We start from the raw sequence: 19,844 nt of genomic DNA on the forward strand, positions 1-19,844 counted from the left end.
TACAGCTGGGGAAAACATGAAAATATGCTGCAGAGTGTAATGTCTTTATTTGAAATAACCATCGAAAGGGGTTTTGATTAAATCTAAAGGCTTGTTTTTACTGATATTGTTTCGTTCTTGAACATTAGCAGCAAACATTCTGACAGAGACATCTATTTTTTTTTTTCTTCCGGAGCTGCTTCACTTGCTCATAATTAGAATGGCATGTTTTATTGACTGTAATAAGGGATCATATTTGAGCACTAATTCAGAGCTGCTCTTATGGGAGGAAATAACTGTCATTAAGCAGGCTGTGTGCTATCGAGAGCTGCCTCTAAATCACCGGGTCAGGCCACACGTACAGAAAAATGCCAAACAAATGGGTGTCGGGTAATCATCGGTAGCTTAACGGCGATGAAGCGAAGCTGCTATGTGCTGTGCGCGCATTTGAATTAATATTTGCTTGTTTTGTATGGCCAATGAACTACATGTGAGAGGTTTATAGAAACGAGCAATATATGTCAAGTGTCCTCAGTCATAACTGACTAGAAAGTGAGCATAATGTTACCGTTGGCAATCAGAGAGCAGTTCTTGGCCTAACATCAGTGGTTAATGTATACTTCTGAGCTCCAGCCGCCCATCTGTCCAGGGTCCTTCTCCAGGAGCAATGTGTCCTTGGACAGACCCCCCGTCCTGGGCATGCTGTGGTAGTGGACTCCAGTATTCACAGACTAGCGGAGCCAAAGCTTCTCTAAGGCCTGCCAGCTCACACTTACCCATGGCTGGGCTTGAGTACGCTGCTGGCGGCCATGACGCTGGCGCCCTGAGGGACTGCTGGCTCTCCCGACTGACTTTAATAGAGGAGAGATAGAAATAATTCCTGTGATGAGATGATTGCAAACGCAGTATAGAGGATTTGTGTTTTCTTTGATTTAGGTTCAACATATATACTTTTTGTAAGGAAATGATGCCAGACTCAGACTTGTGGGGCTAACACTTTGCCAAAGTAAAATTTAGCTACTTTTCCAAGTAGCATGACAACACCAGTATTTTTCAAGCAATAAACTATTTTATCCAGTTTGATTCAGTTTGTTCTTGTGCATGCAATTTGAGTTTTTTTTTTTTTTTTTGCTGTATTTTTTGTAGCAAAATTTCCTTTAATATTTTCACTGTAGTTATCTATTTTACTGTAGTTAGCAAGTAAAGTACTATATTTTTATTTTATTTTTTTGAGAGAAAGAAATTAATACTTTCAGCTGTGAATCATTAAACTGATTAAAACTGGCAGTAAAGACTTTTACACTGGAACCAAATATGTAAATTTACTTGAAGTTTCTGTTCATCAAAGTGTCTTGAAATGAAGAACCAACCCCCAAATTTTACACAGTGTAGCTAACTAGCTAAGTTTGACTTTAGTTATTAACTATTTAAAATTACCATAAGCTTTCAGCTTGTGTTACAGTTTAAAAGTAGTTCTTCTTTCTGATGTCTTCTTTTGTTTGAATGTTTAATTTATGTATGCAATCTGTTTTTTAGAATGAGGGTGTCTCTGAATTGATAGATTAACTTGGTTTCTTAAAGCAGCGTGCGCACGGTGTCGGACAGGTGAATATGCGCTGGTGTGAACATGTTTAAAGCGTTTGACAGCGTAGTGTAAGGCACTTAATAAAGGCCCATCCTGTATAACGGAGATGGAACGTTGGAAACTGTGATCTCAGCTCATTAAAAGCGTGCCTTCATCTGTGAGGTGTGCTGTCATCATCCCTCACCCAGGCATGCACACGCGCTGTTCGTCACCTCACCTCAGCCTGTAATTAATCTTTACCTTTAAAGGGTCTTACGAGCCCCTCCTCTACACATCTGCAACAGCTCTAAAGTACATGTCAGTTTGTGCCAAACTGTTTTAAAAGGTAAAAAACAGGCTGATGAAGATAAGAATTTACAAAAATCATTAAGCTTTATACAGGAGACTTCAGACTACTGCTTCGAATGGGGTCCGATTTCTCATCTGTCTGTGAGTGTAGCTGTGTGTTCTTATTGAAAGGAAAGTGCGATTTGTATCTGAAACGACAGGGATGGAGTTTGTGATTCTTACTAATGCAATTCAGCCAACTCTCCTTGTACGTGCAACTGGGTAATGTTGCGTCAAGTTCAAACAGCATAAAGTAATTTTTAATAAACTAAGTTCAATTTCCCGAATGGCATCATTGTTCTGCTCTCTCCATAGTGAAAAAACGTTCCTTTTATCTCCTTTTGAAGAATGCTTCTTTTTTTTCAGTCAGAAAACTGACTTGGGACCGGGCCAGGTGGTAACACAGAAGCTGATACCCATTTACACGTCTATCTTGTTTTAAAATGATTCCAATAAAATAGCTTGCAAATTTAATGACAGTTGAGATGCAACTTGGGCTCCTGGAGTCTTTGTATTCGGTTCAACTGGAGCATCAGTTTTCACTTCTGCATGTATGTGGATCCCCCACCTGACTGCGGTTAGCAGTGGAGGGGAATGCTACTTTTTTTCAAATAAAAGTAACATGTTACAATGTTGCATTACCCATTATAATTGAAATTAAAATACAAGTAACTTTTTAGTTTTTTCTTCCTCATCACGGTCTATTTTTCTTTTAATTATTTTACATTGAAAGTGATTTTTGTTTTAAAAACTGGAAGAGAATAACATGTAGGCTGTAAATCACGCTAGAGTTATAGTGTATTGTCCATATAAACAAAACAAAACAAAAAATTGGAGAAGCAACATTAGCTGGACTTGTATGCAGTTATTAGTTTTTTTTTTTTTTATTATTATTATTTTTTTTACTGCACTGGCAGATATTTCACTTTATAAATAAGTGGGTAAACAAGCAAAATAAATAAATAAATTATTAGTAAGCCAAAACACACGCATATTAAAGAAACACTCTATCTAAACAAGTCTTAATACCTTAAGCCATGTTGCTTCTTAAGTTAAATTGTATATGCGATATAAATGTATTATAGTGTATATTATGTCTTTATATATCTTTTTTTAAATAGATTTTTACTGGAAGACAGTAGGACTTTAAAAAAATAAATTAATACTTTTATTTCGTAAGGGTGCATTAAATTGACCAAAGCCGACAATAAAGATCTTTACAGTGAAATTAAATAAGTAAATACTGCTCTTTTGAACTTTCTAATCATAAAAAATAAATTTAAAAAAAAATCTTGAAAAAGTGTCAAGGCTTACAAAAAAGTATTAATGTTTTCAACATTGATAATAATAGGAAAAGTTTATTGAGCACCAAATCCGTATATTAGAAAAATTGCAATAATATATTATTAAAATAGAAAACGGTTATCTTAAATTGTCATAATATTTCAAAGTATTATAATTATTATTATTATTTATCTATTTTTGCTGTATATTTGATTAAATAAATACAGTCTTGGTAAACATGAGAGGATTCTTTATAAAAAGGTTTAAAAAAATAATAATTTGAAAACAAAACTTCTGAACGCTATTGTATGTAAGGCTATATATTAAAAAACAGTTTCAGTGTTAAATATGATGGTTTTCAACTCTATTTTTAGTAAAGTAAATAGAAAATAGTGTTATTTCTTTTGGAAAGTGATGCCTGTTACTCTCACTGTGAGAATGTAGTTCTGAAGTGTAGCTCATGGCTAGACATGATCTGAAGAACTCTAAGCTGTTATAGAAGGTAATGCAGTATTCTTGAGTGTGTGGTTTGTGTCTGGCTCAGATTTTGTGGACGCTGCTCATTGTCTGGGATAATGCAGACTACCACGCTGCCCACATGGCAGGAGACGTCCACCCCCGGCAGGGCAGAACTGCTGACGAGGTGGCTCTGATTCAGCCTAGACGAGATGAAGCAGACCCGGCAACAACAAAAGATGAACGACACGAGAAGAGGCGGACACATGGGACTTCCTGTTCCCTGTATGGGCACACTTCGGAGTTTGTTTACCGGTGGCCACGCTGCCGGCTGCAATCAAAAGAAGGGTCGGGTAAACAGAAAAGAAAACAAAGACTGACACCGACCATACAACCCTCGACAAGCCGCCTCAACGCGTTTGTTCAGCAAAATTAAACACTCCGGACTTTTTTCACCTGCTCTGGCAAGCAGCGGCACATATGGCCCGCGAGTTAAAAATAAAGACAATGCGCATATATTATCATACATAATGCAGAACGACCCCCATTTAATATGCAAATTCCCTGAAATATTACTGAACACCTTCTGTTCAGAGCGAATACATTTGAATTTGCAATTAGAATTATCCTGTATAATTAATGAAAAGCGTCCATTTTTGGCTGCTTACTAATTTGATTAAACATGTTGATAAGGCATTTAGCAGCCTGACTGAATGGAGACTGAATCCGGACTGGACGGAGGAGAGAGAAAGCCAGAATCGGTCCAGTTCCCCCCGTGACCTTTCTGACCTGGCTGCCTGGCTCGAACGCGTGTGCATTTGCATGTGTGTTTGTTTGTGTGTGTGTGTGTGAGGTGGCTGTGGTTACAGGCAGAGCAATTAGTAGGGCTGCGTTTCGTCTGACCATGTGTCGTAGATGGCAAAGAACAAATTGTTTCAATTCTGCCGTGGCTTCCCGTACAAATCAGGGCTGTGTAAGTGTGTGCGTGCACTTTCCTCTCTCTCTTTCTGCTTCCTTCCCATGATTCCTTTCTCTGCAAGAACTTGGTGACATCATAAAACGCGGCGATAAAGAAGAGAAACAGGTGACTTGAACTACATCAGCTCGACTCTGAAAAAGGCCAGATGACACGTTTACAACGAAACGAGGGGTGCGGCCAAAACTTTAGCTTTCAGCTTTAGTTTTTAATTCCACAACATTCCTAAAATATCACTGGCGCTTTTTTTGTTGTTGCAATTATCAAGCTTGTTTCATCCAAGGGGAATAGTTTATATCTCACAAATCTGTTAATATCTAACAGTTCTGATTTATAAGTGAAAATTCTGAATTGTATATTTTTAATTTCTTGGCAAAAATAGAAAAAAGAAAGAAAATATATCTTGTTAACTTTTTATCTCCAAATGATGACGTTTTTCTTGCAATTTTGAGTCTATTATCTCAATTCAGTGTTTATATCTATTTTTTTCTATCAGAAAGTTAGATTTGTAACATACGTCGCAATTCTTCTTATTTGTTATTTTTAATTTTTTATTTTGTTTCGGAAGCTTCCATAGCCGGCAGTCCCTGATGAGTCACTTATTCCATTCCGAAGAGCAAGAAATCTTAAAAACAAACAAAACGTTTTTATTATGCCATGGCAGTAAAATGACATTTACTCTCTGAAAAGCTCCAGAATTCCGAGATATATAATTTCTCATACGCTCCACTGCTTTTCAACCATCACATTCATCCATTATCCAGAATTCAGCCAATCAGATCGTGCGATAAGACCGTTCCCAGGAAACTCTGGTGTCGTGCGTGCGAGCATGCGCGTGTTTGTTTATGCTGACCGTTTTGATCAGCACACTCGGCCTCATGTTGCTATTTGTTACGGCTCTGTTTGTTTTGTGCTGTATACAGTATCCATATTATACAAACACAAACTCAGTTGCTAAGATGACACTGGATTGGCTGAAGATCTCGAGAATGAGAGAATGTGAGTGAGCACGCCCAGCAGCTGATGCTGAGATAATTCATTTGTCATGAGAGGTATTTGGTGCGATCAGTGCAGTGGAGGGTGTGTTGGTTTGTGACCTGCGTGATTGAGTGTGTATGTGCGGTCGGAGTGTGTGGGGCTGGGACACATCCAAGCTTCGCACCTGCACCACTCTCCTTGGGCCCCTTCTTCCTGTTCTTTTTCACTCTCCATTCCTCTGATAAAAATTTGAACAAATAAATAGCGGCTGTTTTACAGCAGTTTGGTTCCACTTACGCAGACCTTTTCTCTCATTAGTGTTTCATTGATTATTTGAATATTGAAATACAGGGAAACACTTGTTTCCTCCTCAGTTATTCTTTTAGGAAGGGAAAATCACAAAGGAGATCTTAATACCTTAATAATTTCTCATAGACAATAGACAGGGGTGCAAATTTGTAGCGTCCTGCTTCTCAGATTATTCTTCTGTGAAAGAATCTTTTCTATTTATTTGGAGATACAAAGTTTTAATGAAACATTTATGAGATCTACAATATGTCTCTTGAGCTTTGTAAGAGCAACATCTGAGCAGTACAATTTTTCCTCTGGGTGATGAAGTCCTCCACAGGCATGTGGGCGGTGCTAGCTCCTCTCAGACCGCTGAGGAGGTGCTGTCACACATCGGCCTCGGGCCTCGTCGTTTTCCTCGGCCCCTCACTCTGTGTTATTAGTGCCAGAGAGACCAGCTGCTCCCACAGCTGTAAGGGAGGAGGTGATTTATTAATTGAGTGGCAGCTTTTTATTTAATCTCACACGTTCTGACGGGACGTGACAGGAGCTGTTCTCTCTGTTTGTCCTCCTTGGAAAGTGGCTCTGTCCCCATCCTGTTCTTTTGTGATATGGGAACTTGTGTGGAACAGTCCTAAAAAAAAGGAGATCCCAGCCGTTGTCCTCTTAATAATGCAATACATCACGCCTGACGGGACGAAAGTCTAATAGACTATAAAGAAGAGTGTAAATCTCACAGGACACCACTAACATCACTTATCAAATCTTTCAGAACTTAGCAGCACATCTGCACAAATGAAATACGCTACAACCTGGATCCAGTGCCGCACCAGGATCAATATGTCGACTCGTGGCAATAGCGGTTTGATCAAATTCATTCTCTTTTTATTTTCAATTTCCTCTCTAATTTTACTCTGACCACTTTTATCATCCCAGAGAAAAGGAAAACTTTTGTTGGAAGCTGTGCCGCAGTGATGAGAGTATTTACTCCTGAAACATCTTAGGGAAATTCATGTGTGTGTGTGTGTGTGTGTTTTAAATATGCACGATTAATTATTAACACAGTGAAAGCACACCATCCTAAAATGGATATCTAATGTAGACTGAAACATATTTTTCCTGAAAAGGGGAGTTTTTGCTATTTCTTACCGTACAGAGAGTGGAGCCCTTCTATGACCACTAATAAGCACACAGCACCTGTAACAGTCTACTTCAGTCATGCTGGATTTAATGGTGTACAAATCACATGACCCCGAACCCCAAAGTGCGCTACAGTTTAAATCTACGATCCCAAGTGACCGGCCTCCGATAAATCAATACGCTATCTGAGCGTAACGGCCCGGCCGAGTACATAGAGGAAATCCATTCTGCTGTTTAACAAATAAGAGCGCTTGTGTTCAGCGCGTGTAGGTTTGCAATCTGGAGGCGGCCGTGTATAAACACTTGACCTCTCTTTTGGCAGCTTTCTATCATTGTCTTACTCATTCACGTCTGAGCTCACTCGTCACTCAGGGATTTTCTGGCAACTTTGAGCCTCGCCAGATGAGATGCTGATTTGAAAATGCAGGGGAAAAAAAGTCCCAATTTCCGCCAAATGTAAATCAAAACATAAAGTCTTCACCTGCAGGCATGGATTCCAAACGGAACTATTGAACAGATTCTCATTAAGTCAAACTCACCCCAGCTGTGTACACTCATAGTCCGCCTGAGCGAACAAGAACCCGAACTTCCTCACACACACACACGCGCGCGCTTTCGCAGTGAGACTCAATCCCTCTCCAGGGACCGCAACCAACTACCTATTTCTGACTGGCAAGCCAATGTGTTCCTCCAAACAAAGCCCCATCAGGGAGAAAAGAGGAAACTTGCATATGATTGAAATGCTGCAATCTGCTCTGGAAGATTTGGAGAAGATTTTGGCGTCTGTGTGTATGTGTGTGTGTGTTTCGCTGGAGTGTGCAACTGTCCTCAGTTCTGTCCAGGCCAGCACAAAGCCAGATGGTGACGCTGGGTTCACCTTGTCCATGACCGTCTCCTCAACGCAGCAGAGAATGAGGGGTGCCAAACAGATGGATAATATCTGCTCTGTGATTTTAAAACCTGCATCTGGATGTTTTCTCTCGCTCTCTTTATCTCTTCCTCACTTGCTCTCTTTTCACCCTGAATGAAGAGTGAACTTTCATCTTTTCTGGCAGCCCGGCCCAGTTCGTGGTAATTCGATTTTGTTTTCAGCGGTGTTCATGATCAGAATAAGTTCTCTCCCTCCATTATTTGTGTTCCCGTCGTGTTTAATTAAACCCAGTGTCTGATGCTCCCCAAAACGGCCGCCGCTCTCTAAACACTTCAAAGCTCGTGCAAATTACATTTACTATGTAAGCATTGCATCATGTGTGCATTTCAAATCAACATACTGTATCTAGGGCTGATACGTCGGCTCTTCTTCGTCTTTTCTTCTGCCCCACTTCAAAAACAAAGCAAAACACAGTCGAAAAACAGCCCGACTGACCTGGAGGTATTTGCGTTCCATGTTCAAGAGGTTGCGAATACACACAGTTTTGTAAAGCTGTTTGAGAACGACTCAAGTTGCGCGTGCGTATGTGTTTGTGTAGATTTCTCTCGACTGACAAACGAACGTTGGACGTGGTGCTTGAAAAGGTTAAAGTGGCATGAGTGATATTAAAATGAGGCAGATGAGAGGCAAGCCCCGGGCGTTATTCAAATGGGGGAGTTATTTTTAATTTTGGTTTAATAAAGCAAGACGTTCAGCTGTCCCCACCCAGATACTTAATTAAATACTTCACACACTATATTAGTTTTGTGTTGCCTGCCTGCCGGTTCGGAATGGTAATAGCCATAAAGAGAAACATTTGTCTGACAGATAAAGTGAGGTATAAATCACTTTTCCCCTGAAGAACGATTTTGGAATAATAAAATACTCCTGTTTGCTGGCGTGAGAGAAATTATATTAGTTTCTACTTAAAGAGGCAGAGGCTATTTCACTGGCTGACTCTTTTATTCTCCTGATATTAAAGGACTCTCACATGTATTGGTGCGCGCTCACTTAGCCCTCTGATTTACCTCGCGTTTGGCTTCGGTTCAGACGCTGGAACATCTGACTGTTTGACTGGATTTCAGTCCAGCATATCTATGTTTTCACTTAGTGTTAAGATTTTTGTGATTATTCTAAAAGGTTTGGGAACACTGTCATCATTGGCTTTTTTTTTCATGTTGTTCCAAACCCATGTGTATCTAGTTCTTCTGTGGATCACATAGGGAGAGATAGGGGCTTTATACTTCCTGGAATATATTTGGAATCCAGTTTTTTCTTGTTTTGGGCAATTTTGACAGCGAGCGCTATTTACTTTCATTGTATGAACATTTTAAAAAAATATTGGATGAATGACAGAATCATTATTATCTACAAACATTTGATTTGTGGAAGGTGGTACCCAACTGGACTGACCAAATTTGAATGTGAATGGATTATTTTGGCAAAAAGCATTTAAGACAAATATAATTATATATATATATATTTTTTAATGCATACAATTACAAATTCATAAATAGTTTAATTTTATTTTATTTTATCCTTTTTGCGATTTATAAAAGTGATTAGGGACAGAGACTGTCTAGCTAAAAATTAAAAACGGCACCATAACAGTGTCATATAAATACATCAAAATGTCCTCTTAACTTTTTTTTAAAATAAAGAATCAAAATCTGTTATTTTCTAAAAATTGCTAATCATCTTTGTGCTTGCTTTTATTTAGCGATTCTGTGTTCTTGTTTCTCTCTCTATTTTTTTTCTACACGGTACTGTCCTTGATTTAGTTTTATTTTGTAATATTTAATCTAAAGTAAATGAAAAAAAAAACTTTAATATTCTCTGCATCTGATCAATAATGACCTTTCTATCATTAACAAACAATCTTTTCAGAAAACACAGATCATTTGCTCTAAACAGTGAAAGCACTGACAGTCGCTGTAGCGTGCAGTGACCTCACAGCTTCATTCACTCCCTCCCCTGAGTGAGATATCTCCCCACGGACAGCTTCACCAGCCGAGCAGTGTCGGACGCCCATATTTCTCACTCTTTCTCCCATTCGGAGGGTTTTAACTGGTGGCATCTGGTTCACTGTTTCTCCCTCTGTTCCCCAATATGCTCCCAATCTGTCCACAGGGCCTTCACGCACTCTAATCTACAACTTCATCTTGAGTGAATATATCTGTTCGCTCGCTAGGCTTTGACAGGGCCGCTGCTGAGGATTAGTGCTGTCTGACAGCGTGGGATGTTCGGGATCCCATGCACTTTTAAGGAATAGTTCAGGCCAAAATGAATATTCTGGCATTATTAACATATGATCCGTATCAATTTCTTTCTTCTTATGGGGAAAATAAAAAGGCAATATACTAATATTTTTCTATATAATAAAGGTGCATGGGGACGGTCACGTGGTTAACAGTCCACTGAAAGGAAAAAAAAAAGTTGAAAGACATTTGGGGGAGTAAACAATGATAGAAGTTAGGGTGAGCTAATTTTTTACAATTTTGTTATTTAGCAACCTGTACGCTGGTGTTTTGGCAGTGAGAGAAAGAGAGACTTACTGTACAGCTTCCACAGAATATCTGTTTCTGCTGTGCTTTAATGAGGGAATATTCCTGAAATGAATACTGCATGACAAAAACTCTTTTATTGTCTTAATGGCCCTTCCTGAGATTAAGTGGCCTCAGAAAACACCTACCATTTCTCCTCGTCTTTCCACCCACAAAAAAGTAAAAAATCCTTCCACGCTTCCTCCATCTCTCCTTCCCCATCCGTAGTGGTTCGCTCTGTCTGAGTAGGAAAATCCAGCAGGACTGTGGGTGACAAATGGAGCCATTTGGGCTTGTTTGTAAGTTCTGTCAAGAAGCAGCACCCCTGGCCTGGCCCGGTTAACAAATTGGATGTTTAATCTGGTGACATTCCTATCTGGGCCAAGGGCTAATGTATGTGTCTAAGAATAACCGGCCAGCAGACCTGATAGATGGGAAACTATTATAGGCGGTATTTAAATCTGAGTGCACAATTCCTCTATTTCCATGGTGGAAGAGTGACAGCTTGATTTCAACACTGGGGGGCCTGGATAGAGCTGTCAGCTACACACATCAAGAAGGGATTTTCTTTGTTTTCTTTTCTGTTCCTCCATCGGAGGAAAAGATTGACTGGACAGGCTGTTAACCGTGATGGTTGAGATTGAAGATGGGATTTGGGACGTTGATTTACTGCTTTCAGACCTTCCACTATAGTTCTCGACTCAGGGAAGGATGAAGAGATTCAAAAAAAAATAAATAAATAAACTGAATCTGTGAATTTACCTTATTACCATATATTTGCCTGATTTGCACTTTAAAAAAAAAAAGTATATATTACAGATAATAATATAAATTAATTAATAATTCATTTTAAATGTAATATAAAATACAAAATAAATACAAAATCTAAATATAATACACGTTACACACACGTTTATGAGGAGATATGTTAATATAAAACATTAAACGAATAAAGTCCATTATTATATGAATATGAATTAGTTAATAATTGATACAAAATCATTTTCATATAATGTGTGTGTGTGTGTTTGTTATTATATTATTTATATTAATTTATAAAATAAAAATAATAGCCTCTCCTCATAAATAACAATATATTATATATAATTATTGTGTTGTAGGAGATCAGACACAATGAATGATAAAAACATAATGGTCAAGTTTTCATTATATAAGAAATTGCTTTCTTGGGAAACATGAAACACAGGTTGGACTCTCTCTCTCTCTCTCTCTCTCTCTCTCTCTCTCTCTCTCTCTCTCTCTCTCTCTCTCTCGCACCAATTTGCTTTTTCCTCTTATTTCTCTATTTTAAAAAATGGCATTATACCCAAAATAAGAGTTTGAGAATCTCATTAGTTGACAACACATTAGTAATTAGATTTCTCAGTGTACATCTGGTCTCTCAAACATCGACACAATGTTCTCAGAGTGTGTTTTGTTTCCTCTGCTGATCTACTGTCATGTAGAGCAAAATATTATCCTATCACATTCATCCCGTACTTCCCACAAGGCTTACTGGGGCATCAGATAGTGACCAAATCATCTGTAACAGCTACTTCTAGTTCCCTGCAGTCTCTACAAAGTCACTTTTGACAATTGACAGTCAATAAAGGAGTATTTTGTTTCATAAAATATACGATTTATTGCACTGAGTATAATGATTCAGGCTTCACAAGGAAATGTGGTTTCTGTTCACATAACGGGCCGTGTGAAAGTGTGGTAGGTTTCTGGGGTTTCGTTTATGGGCGTAATAAGTGACTGTGCTCTGTTCAGGAAGTGCAGCTTGCAGTAATTGCTGAGCCATTCCTCCGTTGTTAGGTCAGCCGCGCTCACGTGTTTTACACACTCTCTCTTTACTGCATTATGTCATGGATTGATTTCGATTGGAGCTACAAATGTGTACTTTGCCATGGCAACAGAGGCCAAAATAATTCTTAGAAAGGTCTTGAGGAAATCTGATAGCAAGTGATGTGCGATTGTGTGTGTGTGATTTGAGTTGCTTCATCTTCACCCGTCAAGTACAAACGGACACAAAAAACACTGTTCACTGATTCAAACAAACATCCCACCATCTTCTAATTACTTATGTCTCTGTCTAACTTCTTAACTTTCCCAGAGTGCAGATCATGGATACATTTTCCCATCCTCGTCTCTAGCAATTCAACACATTGTTATGAGATTGATAAATTAATGTTAAACAGAAAGAAGCAAAAAAAAAAATGAATAAATAAAAAAATAAAAATGTTTTAGCCTACACATAATTATTTATTAAAATCCTATTTCATCTGTATTATTATTATTATTATTATTATTATTATTATTATTATTATTATTATTATTATTATTATTATTATTTATATTTAAGAGTTAGGGATTTGAACACAATTTCAACCTAAGCATAAACGTTTGGCGCATAAGTGTTTGTGCTGTTTTTTATGCTCAGAAATTTATCTGATTAAAAATACTGTAAAAACAGTAATATTTTGGAATATTCATACCATTTAAAATAACTGTTCTATTGTACTATATAAAAATAAAAATAAAAATTGACTGAGTTTTTAGCAGCGATTATTGCAGAGTCATGTGATCCTCCAGAAATCAGTCTAATATTGCTGATTTACAAAAAGAAGTTAATGTGTTGATCCCATTTACGTTCATTAAACAGACAAAAACAGTCTTTGTGTTACACAGAAGAAGAAGAAAAGGAATGGGAGTGGGTAAATGATGACAGAATTTACATTTCTGGGTGAACTATCTCTTTAATCTACCTTTTAACAGGAAGTTGATTTTCCTATTCTTAAAAAAAAATCCACATAAATTCCCTAATGTTGCCTTTATGTTTTACAAACTCCCCAAATGCATATAACATATATTTACTATTTGACAAACTATTTTCCTGTATGACACTGTAAAGCTGCTTTGACACAATCAGTACTGCATAAAGCACTATATAAATAAAGGGGACTTGACTTTATGTAATTGAAATGCACTGGAGATGCTCATCTTTAATATAATATAAAGTGTTTTTGTACTAATAACAAAGGTAAGAAGTCAGGGGAGCGGACGGTAGATACAGTGTAAAGGATGAGACTGAGGAGAGAGAGAGAGAGAGAGAGACAAAGATCCATTCTAGAGACTGTTTGAGTGCCTTATTAAATATTTAGTCTGATTGTACATGGTCCTGTAATTGCCATCTTGGCTAGTGAATAATTGATGACATGTAGAAGAGCAAAGGAGGGCCCCAGTCTCTCTCTCTCTCTCTCTCTCTCTCTCTCATGCACATATCCACACCTTGTCTTTTTTTGTACACCTTTATTGTTAATATAATACTGTCCTCATTAACTAAAATGATTCTGAATTCAGGACAAAGTCAGTTATATTATAACCTCTAATTCGCTTCCAGAATATTCTCTTTGCTATTAAACAAAATAAATTATTGGACTGCACTAAATTATTGCTACAAATTCTATAGCTTTAAAATAATTACACATACTGTTAGCTATAACCGGTCCATTCAGATGGCTAGAAAGAGCAAATGCAGTCAAATGGTTGCGCTTTGATTCTATCTTTTCCGATACAGTGAGTTAAATGGATATCAGTCCGTGTGTTGAGAGATCTATGAATGGGACAGAAAGCAGCATGCTTATCTAATGCAGAGCCTATGAGAGCGATCGGCGTCCAGCTTAAGTGTCCCAAAGAAAGAGCATCTTTACGTAGAAAGCAACGAGCGCTCACAGCAAACAGTGGCCAAGAATTAGAGCCATGGCAGCTTTTAAAAATACCTCTTCTGAAATATTGATGTTTTTTTTTTTTTTTTTTTTTTGCCTAACGTAATAAGTGAGAGACTCCAGGGATGTGTGCGTATGTGTGTGAAATGATGGGTAAGCAGACAAGAGATGCTTTTTTTCATACATCACGTGAGGACATTTGTGTATGAATGTGTGTACGGCTGTACTATAGTCATAGTCACTTACTCTTGGAAAGTGTGTCTGCACTGTAAAATTATTTATCCAAGTTATAAATAAAACAGATTATTGGAGTATGTTTTACAAGAAAACACAATTTCAGTGTTTAATTTAATTCTGTGTGTAATTTGTCATTTCTTTGTAATTGTGGAAGTTATTAGCAATTTCTGGGTGATATTTTTTCAAAGTAAATCTAATATCAAATAGTTTTCAGTGTGGACAAAGGGTTGTTTGAGGGCATAGTTAACCTCCAACACATTTAATCATCCCCTAGTCATTTCAAACTTGTTTGACCCTTTTTTTTTTTTGGAGCACAAAATTTTGAAAAATAGTTTGTATGAATTGTATGTATTTTTGGGCAATATAGTATTATGAAAGTCAGTGGGGTCCAAAATGACATTGGTTATATGACAATTTTTCTCCAGTGGCAGTAACTCTCAAGTGAAAAGATCTCAACAATATCTCAAACTGTGCTCAGATTCGCTAAGACAAAAGTCTGAAATCTCCATGTGAACTCTTTTTTTCAGAGACCAGATTATCTGAGCCGTACACAATTTCACACCCAGTTTTAACCGTGTATATTTATTTCTACTATGGCATTTTAGGAGAAACAAAGTTGACACTTCAATGAAAAGTAAATTCAAACCTCATTAGGTGTCCTGAGCTTTGAAAGAGTAACACTTTTCTTCTGGGACTTCTAATTCAATAATAATTTATTTGTATTTTTTTATCGCAAGCTCTCAGGTTCTGTCCATCAGAGGTTTTAAAACGTACCAAACATACCATTTGTTCACCAGCATCACCCATAAAACAACCCAAACTTTCTTTTTGCATGTATTGAAGGGTTGGAAATGGTGATTTGGTCTCACACAGCTAAGGTCAGGTCTAGACAAGGGGCTTCCGTAGGGTTTTTTTCAGAGCTACATGTAAGACACCCTGACCTTCGCAGCTTCTACTGGACCAGCCCTTCTGGTCTCTTTTCGGCCCCAGATCCCCTTCCTCGCCAGTCCCTCGAGTTAGAGACAGAGAGAGAGAAGTGGAGAGGGTGCTGTAAAGCAGCAGTAATTCCTGACTCGTAGTTGGAGGCACATTAGGGTCTGACAGAGCCACACATCCACCTGTAATTGATTGGAGGCCAGCGTAATGAGGTGACGGCTTACAACAGAGTCGCCAACTCCCTCATTATCTTTACCTACTTTTTTAAGAGCAGAAAGAGAGAGAGAGAGAGACAGCAAAAGACAGAAAAAGAGACAGAGAGAAGGATGGAGAAAAAGAAACGCTGAGACTAATAACCTAGCCCTGGCTCTAGAAGGTCATTAATTATTTATGTTGTTTTAATACGTTTTAGATGGGGAGGGAGAATTAGTCTTTCCCTGTCCACACCTCAGTTTCACCTGTTCTGTCATTCTGTCTTTTCCTATAGCTGTCTGTCGATTTCATACTGGGGTCTTTGTATCACACGTACAATATCAGTCATTGCAAAGGCCTCGAGGGGACTTCAGGACTTGGAAATGGAAACGCTCTCTATTTCTGAAAGTGACAATGAAAGTGACAAATTGTAATATTCAGTATTTTTTTATTGACTTGTTTACTAAATTTTGTTAACTACACAGTACAAATACATTCATTTTTAAAGGGATAGTTCACTTTCAGTTGCTGGTTCCCATTGACTTGCATAGTGTTTTTTTTTTTCATACTATGGAAGTAAATGGGGACCAGCAACTGAAGGAGAATTATTAAGCTTTTCAATATGATACATTTGAGAATTGCAACATCTATAAGTTGAGCATAGAAAAACTGGCCCATAAACTTGCATTTCTGTTTGATTTTAGTCTAAATATTTTATGTGGTTATGAACAGCAGGTCAGATTTGCTGTTGATCCAGCGTAAATTGCGTTTAACCCAGAATATTCCTTTAAAGTCTGCTGGTTACAGTGTGGACTGTTTCAGAATCTGCCCTGCGCGTGTCTTTCCATTCGCCCCTGTTTTCCTGTCTGGGAACTCCATTCCACCCTGAGCCTTGTCATCTAATAGCAGCTCTTCTTCCCTCATCCTGCTCGCTTCCAAACACTGGGCTAGTCCTGCCCCGATCCGAAGGGAGCCGACCTGCTTTGAAGTGCTGCCGCTTTTCCAGGCTGAGACCGGGAATCTCACATTCCCTGTCAACTGCTGCCCAGTGGCAGATGGAGAAGTCTAGACCTACGAGACTCTCCCATCACGGATTTCTCTCTCCCCCTCCATGCCCTCATCTCTCTCTCTCTCTCTCTCTCTCTCTCTCTCTCTTCCCTGTGTTTCACCATGCTGAAGGCTCTGCCATTCCAGAACAGTTCAGGATGGATTCTCTACTTTCAGATGGTGACTGGGGGGGTTTATAAACACAGTACTCTTCTAATATCTGAGAAAAGCTTCACTTACAGCCCTTGTCTCCTGCTGTGTTTTAATTCAATCCTTATTGATCCATATCTCTCCTTCCAAGGACTCTAATATCATATGAATGGAGCTCAGGGATGGGTTCCCCGTATTATTGTATTCCATGGCCATAAAGGGCATTAGCAGCCAACAGAGCAATCCAGATCAAGTATCAGTCGATACTAGCTAAAGAGAGCAGGCTTCATTTCTCTCTGTCAGATTTCTCTCTTTCCTATCTCTCTTCGTAAGAGCACTGATGGGGTTAAAGTATGTATGGTGATTATGTCACGCGGTAAAGTGAGGTTCTAAAAAAATCGCTTGAGTTAGCACCATGTGTTTTTAAAGATATTGTTACTGTCTTATTAGGGAGAAATCAATGGCGTCTGCAGATACTGGCCATTTATATAGCAGACAGGGCTTCTCTCACCACTTTTTCTCCCAGCATCCTTCTCTCTGCACACTCTATGGGGCGGCAGCGGTGGAGGTTATCCTGTGGTTAATGTGACATGGCTGTCTGCGACCTTGCTGGTTGTTAACTGCCCAGATTATTATTGTGATAATGTGGCAATTAAAAGGCAAGCACTCCATCAAAATAGTGGGGCTTATGGTCCTGGAGATGAATGCATAGAGATTACCAGCCAGGGAAAATGCATTAAGACTGCAATCCATTTCACACTGTAGCACACCTCCAGCAGCGGAGGCTATTACGGCTCATCTTCATTGATATCCATTCCCGATCAATATCGTCAGGCTGAGGTAAAATATACGAGTAAATCAACAAAGCTAGAGTTGGTCTTCGATATAAATGAAGAAAAATCAAACCTCAACTCTAACTGAATATCATACGTCTACACAGAGAGTCTTCTCTGAGCTGGTTTTGAAAGTGGGCTAAATCACTCATTGGCGTCTGTTATATATGAAAGCAGTTATCCTTAAGTGTTTTCGTTGTGTTTGAGTCACTTAAAAAATGTCTGTCCTTCTTTTACAGATTTTTCCTGAAATTCTTTCTCAAGTGTAATCAGAACTGTTTGAAAAATGCAGGGAATCCCAGAGACATGAGGCGATTTCAGGTGAGAATGCACATGAACGGACGAAAAATGTTGTTTTAGATGCACACAAGCAGGGAGTAAAGATAATTTGGTGTCTCTGTAGGTGGTGGTGTCCACCACAGTGAACGTGGATGGCCATGTCCTGGCCGTGTCAGATAACATGTTTGTCCACAACAACTCCAAACATGGGCGGAGGGCGCGACGCCTGGACCCTTCTGAAGGTAAGACCTAAATTTCACCAAAATACACACATTTTGCTTCCTGTGATGTTATTTATTTTATACTGTATCTTCTATACAAAATCTTCTATCTCAGAAGTGTTGGATTTTGGAAGATAATGGCTGCTGAAATTTTTAGCTTTACTATGACAGGAAAAAAAGAAGAGCATCTTGACTTCTTTCAGAAACATCTAGAAATTGTACCGACCCCAGCCTTCTGAACAATTGTATACGTTTGACATTCAAATCGCATTAAAAGGCAAACTTGCTAATGCTACTTTTTACTTCCTCACCTAGAGTACAGGTAATCTGACTGTCTGAAGGGGCTTCATTGGGTAATGTCACTTTGATATGAAATGCTGAAAGTTTGCATAGAACATTAGCTCCCAGCTGAACTCAGAACAGTTTCTGAATGTGGGAAATTGTGTGATTAGCTCTGCGACTGTTTTGTGTAAAAACCGTCACCTGTGTCCCAGTCGAGGAAAAGGAAAGTCGCTGCTCTACGTTTAGTAAGACTCTTCTGTAATTTTCCAAAGACTTAAACATGAAGAGGAAGTCGCTGATGGCAGTGCATTGTGGGAGATGGGCAGGCTTTCATCTTGAACACACTAGTATACCCATGCAGATATAGTAAAAGAGAACAGATGTTCCATTACACCCCAACAGGTGAATGCAAATCACGCCCAGCGGTTGTTTACGTTCATCTATTCATTTTCACAGATATCAAAATTCCCTGTTTCCAGAGATGTTCACTTGCACAACAAAGAGAACTTTTGAAACCAATCAGAAGTGATTTTGAGTCAAAGTTTGGGAACTTTGCATTCCCATGATGCTGTTCAAGGAAAGTGGCTGCTGGTCTACAGCCTTACGTGCAGTAATGTGGTCTGAAGTTGCACAAAGAACCCCTCGGTTTGCCCGTTAGCTCATTCAAGCTGCGACCAATCAATTCCCATCCATTGCCAGTGGAGACTGGGCCAGTCATTCAGTCAGCCTGTCTGTCTCCATACCGCCTGCTCAAAGACGGATTTACGATAAAAGATCAAAAAAAAAAACCTTAATGGTTTTATGGAGCTGAGTGATGCACGGACACCAAAGAAAAAAACAAATGAGCTTTTACAGTCATCAGACCTCCTGTTTTTCAGGTTTTTTATTTTTATTTTTTTCACTGACCTGCTCAAACTTAGTGCTTGTGTTGTGATCTTGTTTTCCGAAGCAGCCACTCCATGCATAAAGGCCATCAGTCCCAGTGAAGGATGGACGACTGGGGGGGCCACTGTCATCATCATTGGGGACAACTTCTTTGACGGATTACAAGTGGTCTTCGGCACAATGTTAGTTTGGAGTGAGGTAAGTGTTTTAATAATATTATACATTTTATTTATTTATTTGTTTATTTATTTTTAAAGAGCCAAATTATTTTACCATTACAATTTAAATTTGTAATATTCAAATAACTGTTGTTTAAATATGTATTTATTTTTAAAAGATGTATTTTTATTTGATGTTTTATTTATTACTTTTCATGATTTTGTTATTTTATTTTATGTTATTTTTTTATCCAAATTATTTTACTTATAAAAAACATTATATATAAAAATCATTATTATTTAAATATTTATTTATCATCTTTAAAATATTATTTTCAAAATATTTTTTTAGAGACAAACAATACACTATAACATAACAGGTCCTATTACAGTATATGTCTAAAATCCTTAAACTGTGTCCTTTAAGTAA

At 38.3% G+C, this 19,844-nt stretch overlaps 1 protein-coding gene across 3 annotated transcripts in view; it reads left to right on the top strand.

The window, feature by feature from the left end:
- The window catches only part of LOC113057635 (transcription factor COE3-like), a 93,755-nt gene that overhangs the window by 44,957 nt on the left and 28,954 nt on the right, over positions 1 to 19,844 (top strand). For 2 of the 3 annotated variants that reach the window (XM_026225075.1, XM_026225078.1), the window contains exons 7-9: positions 17,829 to 17,910; positions 17,993 to 18,110; positions 19,321 to 19,454. In XM_026225075.1, the coding sequence (XP_026080860.1) occupies positions 17,829 to 17,910; positions 17,993 to 18,110; positions 19,321 to 19,454 (334 nt within the window). The remainder of the gene's footprint in view (positions 1 to 17,828; positions 17,911 to 17,992; positions 18,111 to 19,320; positions 19,455 to 19,844) is intronic. The other variant, XM_026225076.1, reaches the window with a different exon arrangement.

Source organism: Carassius auratus, chromosome 39, assembly GCF_003368295.1.
Source record: "Carassius auratus strain Wakin chromosome 39, ASM336829v1, whole genome shotgun sequence".
NCBI lineage: Eukaryota > Metazoa > Chordata > Actinopteri > Cypriniformes > Cyprinidae > Carassius > Carassius auratus.